The 11,425-nt window shown below is 35.7% G+C and overlaps 2 protein-coding genes across 3 annotated transcripts; both read left to right on the forward strand.

Annotated features, from left to right (window-relative positions):
- Positions 1-2,252: 2,252 nt before the first annotated feature.
- LOC140884579 (pto-interacting protein 1-like) lies at positions 2,253-5,043 on the forward strand. 2 transcript variants are annotated; one of them, XM_073291368.1, is made up of 6 exons: positions 2,253-3,168; positions 3,255-3,512; positions 3,613-3,785; positions 3,882-3,961; positions 4,044-4,191; positions 4,599-5,043. In XM_073291368.1, exons 1-6 carry the CDS (start codon positions 2,616-2,618, stop codon positions 4,944-4,946), a joined length of 1,560 nt encoding a protein of 519 aa, XP_073147469.1. In that variant the 5' UTR covers positions 2,253-2,615; the 3' UTR covers positions 4,947-5,043. The 2 variants fall into 2 exon arrangements, with proteins under 2 accessions (XP_073147469.1, XP_073147470.1); XM_073291369.1 differs by lacking the exon at positions 3,255-3,512.
- A 2,968-nt stretch (positions 5,044-8,011) lies between these two features.
- On the forward strand, positions 8,012-8,761 carry LOC140882891 (probable calcium-binding protein CML18). Its single transcript, XM_073289133.1, has one exon. It carries the CDS (start codon positions 8,081-8,083, stop codon positions 8,525-8,527), a length of 447 nt encoding a protein of 148 aa, XP_073145234.1. The 5' UTR covers positions 8,012-8,080; the 3' UTR covers positions 8,528-8,761.
- The last annotated feature ends 2,664 nt before the right edge of the window (positions 8,762-11,425 follow it).

Raw genomic sequence — 11,425 nt, forward strand, 5'->3', positions numbered from 1 at the left:
ACTCTTTATATTTCATTAAAATCACACTCTATATCTTACTCTGACTTAAGCATCGGAGTGACCCCATCGAAAAATCTTCCGGCGCCCTACTAACAAGCTTTCTTGCTTTTTATTGTGTGCAGAATTCATCACAGGTGAAAAATAAACAGTCTAGCATACTAGTCTACCCTATTGGCCCGAGAACCCGATATTTCATAACTACATCAAACACCAATAAATTCGAATGGTTTATCTTGTAGGACACTATTTGATTATGTTGAGTTATGTTCTATGTTTTTGAGTCTCTCTGGAAATCGTGACTGTGTTTTTATCGGTTAAATTAATATGACGTTTCATATTAAAAAAAAAAAAGATTTAATGGAACAATGACACCTCAACATGTGCATGATTTTTGTGTCTTAGGTTAATGATGCAATGACTTGCTTGCCTCAGCCTTTTTTTCTCGTCGGTGTTTTGTTCCATAGTCTCTTTCGATCGAAACCGACTACTGATAGCTTTTAATTAATCTCGAATTAATATTTTTAGATTACGGCCATATCTCATGTTCAATATGCAGCTAGCATAACATATACACATCGTGTGCTTGTATATTTTTTTTTAATGATTAATTTGGTTTGTAAAATGGGGGATAATATCATGATTGTCAAAAAAAAAAAAAACGAAGGGTTATAGTATTTGAATCGATTATATTATACGAGTCATATCATAATTTCAAAAATTAATTAGGGACTAAATTACAATATGAAACACTGAAAAAATATCATTTTTTTTCCTATTATATGAAAAATTCATCGTCTAACTAAAAAAACCAAATTATTCTAGGATGTGTAAGATGAGAATAATTATGTCGATGATGAAAATCTCTCCTCACGTGTATACATCTAAGATTAGTCGACCCCCTCTATATATGCAGTGAAGAATAATAATTTTAATATTAAAGTTGAAACTTTTACACGATTTGGTTCGAGTTAGAGATGCATACGACAAAATTGACTCATAAGAATTTTTGTGATAAAACATACCCAACATATGAAATAATAGCACGCATAAAAATATCCTGAAGCAACCTCTTTAAAAGCAATTACTTCTGTTCCATTGATGTACTCGCATTAAAGTATAAATTGAAAATAAAAACAACTAAAAATACGTTTAGAAATTTTATATGGTTTCTTTTAATAATTTTTATAATTTTTTATTTTTTTGTTATTACATGATATGACACCCATCAAAACTTGAAAAAAAAACTCATAAAAAAGAGATTAATGTTTTTCAAGGAAATCGAGCTATTTCATTTAGTTAAATAAATTTATATAAATAAAAATTCGAATTAATTCCCTAAACAATGGAAGGTAATTATAAATTATGTCAAGTTATTTGAATATCGAACAATTCGATGGAACAACATAATCATTTAACATTAAAGAAAAGTTGGGAAAGAGTTGTCTGAAAATTTAGGTAAATTGCATACAACTTCTTCATGAGCTCTCAAAGAGCTATTGATCTTATGTGAAAAAGTGAAAAACTAGGGGTGCAAACGAACCGAACCTGTTCGTGAGCTTTATGAGTCCGCTCGATAAATATTTGATTCGTATTCGAGCTTATCGAACTCGAGCCGAATTCGAACATGTTCGAACTTTTTTTCGAGCCGAGCTCGAGCCGAAATTACTCTGTTCGATAGTTCGCGAATAGTTCGCGAGCCTTAATATTTAATTAATATAATATAATTATATAATAGTATATATACATTTTGAGCTTTCGAACCATAATATCCGAATAGTTCACGAATAAATTCGAATATTTCGAATCGAACCCGAACTTCATTTCGAGCCGAACTCGAGCTAAAATATTTGAAATTATCGAACTTCGAATCGAGCTCGAACTCGAATATACTCTTATCGAGCCGAATTCGAAACTTAAAATTTTATCATTATTCGACTCGATTCGATTCGTTTGCACCCCTATGAAAAACCAAACATGCACTTAGGTTTTGTTTAGACAAATACATATAAAATTTTTATAAAATTATTTTTTTAAAAATTTTTATAAAATATTTTAAAAATAAATATAGTGTTGAACAACTATTCTATAAATATTTTATCGATAAAAAATAGCATATTTTGTTTTAGACATATAAATATGAATATAGTCGGAAATATAAAAAATGCGGCTATTTATTTTTCGTCGGCTAGGTTGGGTTGAGATTTGAAGGCCGAGTCCAAAGTAGAGAGGAGGAGTCGATAAATGAAATACATTCTGGTGGGTTCCGCTTCGTCTTGTTCGCTATGCCCACCAAGAATCTCAACAGCATCACCTTCTTTACTTTCTTCTTCTTTGCGTAATAATTCCATTAATTTAGCTTCAAATGCCAGCACATTCTTTTGCCTGTCCAAGTTTCCTTTTTATATTTTCGTCCACAATTTTCCCAACAGTTCACGGTCCCATATGTGTGTGTGTGTGTTTTTTTTTTTTCTTAAATCTTAGATTTTATGTATTTATTCAGATTCCCGATACTCTCTGTTTTTAACTTTTGACCTCTTATCTTTGCACTTTTTTGCCATTTTGTTTCTGGGTTTTTGTGCTTTTTTTGGCTTTAACTGAAATGGGAGTTCCAACAAATGGATTGCACGAACTTCGTTGAGTCTCCGCAAGCTCCGTTCTCCTCAATGACAGAGACTTTATCCGCGCATGCTGACCAAGATTACTGCGAAAATCTTGAATGTGACGAGACAGATGTAAAATCAAAATCTTTTCTTTACAAATTGATCTGGGAATTTGGTTTGGGTTGTGTGATACCACGACCCCGCCGCCTCGACGGTGAGAATCTTGACGGAGGAAGTTGTGGCGGCAGCGTTTTGGAGAACAACAATGCCTGGTTACTGGCAGAATCCGGCGGTTGTGGAGCAGAGGAGCCACATTCGGTTCACTCTTCTTTTAGGTTCAGTATTTGTTCTCAGGTTGAGCTTGAGACGATGGCTCTGAGCAATGGGTGTTCTTCTACTACTGTTTTAATGGTGAATTTGGACGATGGATTCTTGAATGATTCTAAGTCCAGGGAGTTGAAATGGAGGAGAATTCAATCACTGGAGAGGAATATTTCTCCTGCTGCACGCTCATTGATAAGGTTCAGCTACACAGAGATTCTCTTGGCCACTAGAAATTTCTCCAAAGGTACTGAAGATTCTTTGTAATGAGTTTTATTGTTCTTTGCGATCAATTTTCTCCTTTTTTTGATTTACATTTGTTGAAATGAGTAGGCAGAATTTTAGGGAGAGGGGCATTGAGCTGTGTGTTTAGAGGAAGATTGGGATTTCTTAAAACTTCAGTGGCAATTAAGAGGTTGAATAAAGAAGATAAAGAGTCATCTAAAGCATTTTGTAGGGAGTTGATGATTGCTAGTTCTCTGCGAAACCATCGAATCGTGCCGCTTGTCGGATTTTGCATTGATGCTGAGGAAGGCTTGTTTTTGGTCTACAAATACGTCTCCGGTGGAAGTTTAGAGGGACTTTTGCATGGTATAGGTCTTCTGAGTCCAAGGGTTATGTTCACGAATTTGTTAACTTAAGTCTGTTTTGAAAAGATTGAAGTAATTTGAGGTGCAATGTCTTTGTGTAGGGAAGAAGAGGGGATCGAATAGTGGTCCGGTGCTTTCTTGGTCGGCCCGTTATAGGATCTCAGCCGGAATAGCCGAGGCGATTCAGTACTTACATAATGGAACCGAAAGATGTGTTGTTCATAGGGACATTAAGCCTTCGAACATTCTTGTTTCCTCCAAAAAGACACCTAAGGTGATGAAAAATCTTGTGATTTTCTTGAATCACATGATCAAATTTCAAGAACCGCTGTTATTTATTGCTATTTTGTTTTGCCATGATTTGTTGCAGTTGTGTGACTTCGGGTTGGCTTTGTGGACTCCTGCACCGTCGGTTCCATTCCTTTGCAAAACTGTGAAGGGAACTTTCGGGTATGATCTCTATCAGTTTAGAAAAACAGATTGCTATTCTTCATCGTTCATTTTGATTCAAAAAGTTGAATCTTGTGAATAGGTACTTGGCTCCTGAATATTTCCAGCACGGTAAAGTGTCCGATAAAACCGACATTTATTCTTTTGGGATCGTGCTCTTGGAACTATTAACGGGCAGGAAGCCAATCGAGATGAAAAGAGGGCAAGGGGAAGAAAATCTAGTTTTATGGGTGAGGCATTGGTTTTTACTTCTCCACAATTTACCTGCATTGCTAGTACTAATGTGATAGCAAATATAAAATGGTGCACATTTTAAAGTTCTGTACTGCTAGGCTCCCTCATCGCTGCATATCAGCATATGGACACAATTATATACCAAGATGCCGGTTTGGCTCCCAGCTAAATGACGAAGAATCACCTTCAAATAATTTTGATTCAACAATGCTTGATCTTATCATCTGTACTTACTCCTAAGTTTTGTTCTTTTTTAGATTTTACCAATTGTAGCTGAGAAGAGGCTTTAATTAAATCCACTGTTACTGCTTTTATCAAAGTTTGTTAGACGATTTACATCGATGTATCCTCATATTTAAGCCCGTCTCAACGAAAATAGTACTTTCCTCCTTGACCTTTTCAGGCAAAGCCGCTGCTTCAGCAGAGAGCCTTTGAAAAATTTCTTGATCCAAGGCTAAAGTACACAAGAAAGAACATGAATCAGATCTCTCGACTGGTTCGTGCTGCGAATTCTTGCTTAAGCAATGAAGACTCCGGGAGACCGGAGATTAACGAAATTGTTGCTACTCTGAGAGGAAGAGATCTCACTGACTTAAAGAGAACAAAGGGTTATTCGACAAGTAACAATGGCTTGATTGATGGTTACCCTCAACTACATAGGACAATGAATGATATGACGAATCATATTGCTTTAGCTATGCTAGGAGTCGATTTCGACGATGACAGTGACGATAACCCTGATTACCTGTGATATATGAAGAGTTTGATATTTTTTAAACTTGATTTTCTTTGTCGATTCTTTCTTACAAGGCCGCTGAAAGGAAGAATTTTCAGCTAGATTCGGTTAAGGAAAGAAACTGGAATAGTTGTATGTATATAAATTCACTAAAACTCTAACTTTTGCTAATGTTATATTTTGTAGGCATGGCTTAAAATGATATCTTTACATGAATTAGGCGTATTTAAATATACTTCACTAAATCGTCATTATTGTCTAGTATAATTTTGTGAGATAGTTCAGTGATCAACAATACGAAATAGAGGATATATCTAATTCACATGGTCGAATGGATGTAAAGAATTAATCTTTTTTTCATAGTAGAGTTCAAGTGTTAATAAATCCAAACATGATTAAAGTACACATAAAGTTCACTGGATTTAGAGTGGGAAGAACCATGCATTTCCTTGTACTTGCTTCTACTCCACTTTAAAGAAAATCGGGGGTGAAGTAAAGGATACCATTAGTTCATTAAGCGTTTATTTAATTTTAATTTTATTTTTTAAAAAAATGAATTTATTCAATTAGTTGAAAGCACAATTATTTAATTTAAGATTCTTCTTTAATTTATTTTAAGTTGGGCTATTGGATTAATTGGAGGCAAAGCCAATGTGATCGATTCAATAAAGTATGGATATTTTAATCATATATGATGATGCCCGGGAACAATCGAATAGTCGGGGTGGACAGTTATTCGGGCAAAATCTTGGTAGGGCTTTGACAGGTACAAGCCTGGTGGATAGATGATCATTGTTTTGATCTCTGAGCTCTGCACTAGGGGGTGTAATCGACTCGAGCCGAGTCGAGTAGCACACTACTCGATCTCGAGCTCGACTCACTACTCGAGCTCGATCGAGTAAATTTCGTGCTCGAGCTCGAGCTCGTATATAATTCGAGTACTCGAGCTCGAAAATTATATATATATATATATATAAAAGATATATTAATAAATAAATATAATATTATATTTATATATATTTATATATATTTATATTATATTATATATATTTATGTGTTATCGAGTAGCTCGCGAGCTACTCGAATACATATATTTAAAGCTCGAGCTCGAGCTCGATGAATGCTCGAGCTCGGTCAAATCGAGCTCGAGTCGAACTTTGACCGAGCTACTCACGAGCTCGTTTGCACCCCTACTCTGCACACACTTCGAACAACAAACGAGTTAGTGGGACGTCGAAAGATTTTCTGGCATGATCACTTCGACGCTCAAGTCAGAAAAAGCTATGTACCAGAAAATCAGAAAAAAATATTGAGAGTAATTGCTTTTTGAGAGTGAAAAAAAGAATCCCCTGTTGTACCTCAATGGTAGTATTTATAGCCCCAAGGTGGTTATCTTTCCTGAAATTCTTGCACCACGATCATGATATGGGCGAGTGGACCGCGTCTCGCGATCGTGCTCGAGTTGGAAAAACGTGTCTCGGAAATGTGGGCAGGAAAGAGTTATAGCTCTCTTTCTTGACTTGGTCTTCCTTGATGATTAGTCTGAGCTTGGACCCTCATCTTGGTTCTCATCCCTGTCCTGCCCTGCTCCGCATGGATTTCAATACTCCGAGATTACCTTTTCTGAACATCCACCACCGACCTGTGCTTTTCATCTCTCGGGATCCGAAAACCCATACGGCATACCTCTATCTCGAGATTACCTGCCCTGCTCTACATGAATTTCAATACTCCGAGATTACCTCTCCTGAACATCCACCACCGATCTGCGCTCTTCATCTCTCGGTATCCGAGAACCCATACCTCTATCCCGGGTTATATGATAGCCCTCGGTTTTCACCAATATATATATATATATATATATATATATATATATATATATATATATATATACACTCAACGTGTCCACCAGAGGTGTCACTCAAATATTGGATGTGTTGAATTGCACATCTAATAGTTGAGTGCCACATCACGGTGAACACATTAGTTGTGCACGGTAGATGAACAACATAACATATATATATATATATATATATATATATATATATGTGCAAATTGCTCAAAAATCCCCAATGCAAATATGTTTTGCTCTGCACTCCCTAACCACTTTTTTGTTAATTTGTACCACATCTTGTATGGTTTTGTACCACATATTGTATTGTTTTGTACCACATTTTATGACTAGGTACCCCAAAGCAAAACATGTTTGCATTTGGGGATTTTTGAGCAAATTGACATATATATATATTGTATAAATAAGCGGGTAGAAAAAAAAACACAAAACTCATCTGTATTACCTTGACTGGATAATGTCCAAACTTTACCTTTTTAAATATGATACTCATAAATTGAAAAATATTATCAATGGCAAGAAGACAAAATATATGTATTATTTACTAAATAAGTCATAAACTGTAGCATAATGAGATAGCAAACTCTCTCATTTAACCTTTTTGTTTTTATCGATGTGTAAAAGATTCAAGCATAAAAATTATATCCCTATCTGACTCCTACATTATTTGGTGACAAAGAAGAATTCCAAGAAGAATATGCTGTCAATTAATTTGAGTGATTTAATTTTGTTCACTTTCTGTTATGATTATGTTAAATTGTTAATTAAAAATTAGATATGTGACTCAAAATATAGTCAAGCATAATTTTTCGACCGATCTTAGTCATCCGACGAGTCAAATTCGTTAAACTTCAGGTATAAATCGAGTCTGACATGTGTTTAAGCTTTGACAGATCGAAAAATAATCCTTAAAAATTTCAAACGATCAAGTCTCGAATTAACAATAATCCAATTCATTTTCATTCCTAAATCTAACTTTGAGAACACAATTCATTATAAATTATAAAGTCCAACTCCTCTTCCCTTGTATGAGCAGACTTAAAAATATTGGACAAGATATTTTACTATATATTTCTATATGATTAAATAAGGAAAATCTACACAAGTATAATTGTAGTATAGAGGTTGCCAAGGAAACAAGTATTCCAAACCCCACCCCACGCGTATTATTCAAAGCGCGTTAACCCGTCGGTATAAATACCCACTCGCACTCTTCAACAGAAGAAGATCTCCGTTTATTAATTTCTCTCCACTTTTTTCCTCCAAAAGATTTGTTCGATTCTCTCGACAATCAATCATGGAGAAATCGGCGCCGCTAACCAGAGAGGAAGAATTACGCGAAGTTTTCAAGAAATTCGACACCAACGGCGACGGGAAGATCTCGCTATCCGAGCTCGGCTCGGTGCTCAATGGCCTCGGTTCCAAGACCACCGAGGAGGAGGTGGCGCGTATAATGTCTGAGTTAGATATCGACGGCGATGGATTCATAGACTTGAACGAGTTCAAAGCCTTCCACTGCGTAGGCAGCGACAGCAACAAGGAGTTGAGGGAGGCGTTTGATCTGTACGACCAGGATAAGAACGGGAAGATCTCCGCCAAGGAGTTGCACACGGTGCTGCGTAGCCTCGGGGAGAAGTGCTCGCTCAAGGACTGCCGCAGGATGATCGGCTCCTTCGATGTCGACGGCGATGGATGCGTTGATTTCGAGGAATTCAAAAAGATGATGACCAGATCTTCCAAATGAATGCGCGTAAATATTCTGACTCTTTAGTTTCAGTTCCTTTAAACAATAGCTTTTAGAAGAAGCATTAGTTTGTTAGGCCCTATCGCTTTTCCTTTTCCTTTTTTTTTTCCATGAATGAAACAGATCATGGATTAATTTCAGAATTTGAAGCTGTAAAACCGCAGCAAAAAATGCATCGTTCATGATTAATTTACTTTTACAAGCGCTATGAAATTCGAAATTCAAAATTTCAAACAGAGAAAACTGTTTTACTTTATCCTTTTGCGTATGAATTCAGTTGATGGAATCAAAATAAAATCAAACAAAGTAGATCTTCATAAGATGCCAATATCAAATCTGATTTTCAACATTATTAGTCAATGCTGATTTATAGCACGAAAAATTTGAAATCCGATACAAATTTACGTAATCTTAAAAAGACATCTGAGAATTTATTATATTTAATTTAATTAATTTACTTGATTGAAAACTTTACATTCTCCATTTTGTTTTTTTTGTTTTTTTGCCTTTATATTAATTTAATCAAATTTACTTAAATGCTGTTCATGAAAAATTCGGCCAATATGCATTTAAAGCGTTGGTGCTTTAATTGTTGAACAAGAAGTGTTGGGGGCGTGGGTTGTAGGGTGGTTAAAAGTTTGTGGCTTACACGACTTTAGTGTGTTTTGGGTAGTTGAATTGGTTACATTATCATTATAATATGCCTATTTATTCAACGCGGATTGTTGCATAGGATTGCAACTGGGATTGTTCATGCAACCGCGTTTTCTGTCGAATCATGATCAATAATTCCTCTCATGGAATCATTCTTCATATAAATTTTGTATGAGACAGTCTACGGTTAATTTTGAGAGATAAATCTTTTATTTAATTTAATTCATAAAAATATATTATTTTTTAATACCAAAATATTACTTTTCATTATAATTATAGATTAGATCGATCCATCTAATAATAATTCCGTAAGATTGTCGCACATCAGCCATTCTTTTATAATTAAGTTCTATAGTGAATGTTGCTCGGTGTGGTTGATAAGATGGTTACCAATTGTTCAGCCATACTCAACCTACAAATTATAAATTACCCATATCTGATTCATTTTCATCACTTGTATCATACATCTACACCCTTCAATTATCATTGTCATATACTACGTACGAAACAATTAATACCCAAATATAACAGTGATAACACGGAGGCATGACATGAAAGTTCTTCTGGTTGCAATTCTAGAGTGAGGAGGGTTGTAATAGTCTAACGATGTAAATTTATGGATGGTTAAAATACACGGGAGGTTAGAATTCAGCCATTGTTTTGGATATTGAAATAGAGAAGTAAAAATTCGAAATCTAGTTTTTTTAGATGATAAATGCTGTACTTACTATCAACCTCATAATTTCAAATGAATTTCACACGAGAATCGGGGTTAATATTACATCGAGAGTATGTACCATTAGATCATGTGGGTTGACAAATGTGTTGACGATCCAAAAACTAATATTTTAATTTGACCACATAGGAGTAGAAATAATACTCCAGATCTGGTATAAAATAATTCCGAGAATCCTAACATTAGCCACATTTTGAGGGTCAAGCCTATTTTTTTTTTAGGTAAATAAAATTTCGTTCATCAAAAGTGTCCAAATACAATCACACTAGATATAATACCTAGGCAACCTACATAAACATAATGGTAAAGAAGAACAAAGTTTCGAGGAAGTCCGAGTTAGTCTAAGACACACAATTCCAATTAATAAAGAAAACTATCGGAAAATACAAGTAGAAACAATGAAGCACAAAAACTTTTATCTTATAAAAAATAGCTTTCAAGGAGTGATCCTCACCGTAAAAAATATTGGTATTCCCAGCCTTCCAAATTTCACACATTAGAAGCCAAAGAAACATCCTAGCCATGTTAACAAAACTGCGTCTCTTGTAATATTTATGAAACCATTTCGGAGCAGCTCGAATAGTGGTCATCGAGTGAAGCATATGGCGCCAGGCCCGGACTCTGAACCAGAGAAGCCAACTGAAACTACATTGGAAGAAACAGTAGATCAACCGAACTTGTGCTCACCCAGGGACAAAGAGCACATAAACCGAAGCCTATCCCTAGTAAGAAGCTTCTTATGAACACAAAGCCACATAATAAAAAGCATGCTTAGGCAGCAGACCTGGACGCCACACCACTTATGGCCAAATCAATCTCAGAGCTAGAGCCATGCACATTCCTAAAAAATGAGTAAGCCAAACCAGAAGATTTTGAGGAGAACCAATATAATAGTTGAGTAAAGCAATGGCCATCTCGATAGAACATACTTCTTGCGCCAAATCCGTACAAATCCCAAGAAGCTTTTGTATCAAAGGGGAGTCCCCACTCTTATGTTCCAACTTCCAAGTACCAAAAGTCATTTTGATGAGATAAAAAATAATGTATCCACTTTGACCCAAAACGAATCCTAATCAGAATGAATATCCCAAAGAACACGAGCTAATAACGCAGTGTTTCAAGCTCTCAAATCACACAATCCTGCTTCTCCCTCAGCCTTTGGTTTACATAGTACGCAAATAAATAAGAGGGTGCTTACTACCCTGGACAAAACCTGTGGAGACATCATAAAACTGTTAGGTGGGATGGTGGCAGGTGATGGCCGAAAATGACGGATCGGGAATCAATAAGTTCGACGGTACAGATTTCACGTTCTGGCGATTACAGATTAAAGATTATCTGTATAGCAAGAAGCTACATCAACCTCTATCCGGGGTGAAGCCTGAAAAGATGGAGGATGATGAGAGCTTCTTGACCGACAAGTGTTAGGAGTAATACGATTAACCCTAAGAAAGAACGTGACACACAACGTGACGGAGACAAAAACCACAGAGGAGATAATGTCCATT

Source organism: Henckelia pumila, chromosome 2 (genome assembly GCF_033568475.1).
Source record: "Henckelia pumila isolate YLH828 chromosome 2, ASM3356847v2, whole genome shotgun sequence".
In the NCBI taxonomy this organism is placed as follows: domain Eukaryota; kingdom Viridiplantae; phylum Streptophyta; class Magnoliopsida; order Lamiales; family Gesneriaceae; genus Henckelia; species Henckelia pumila.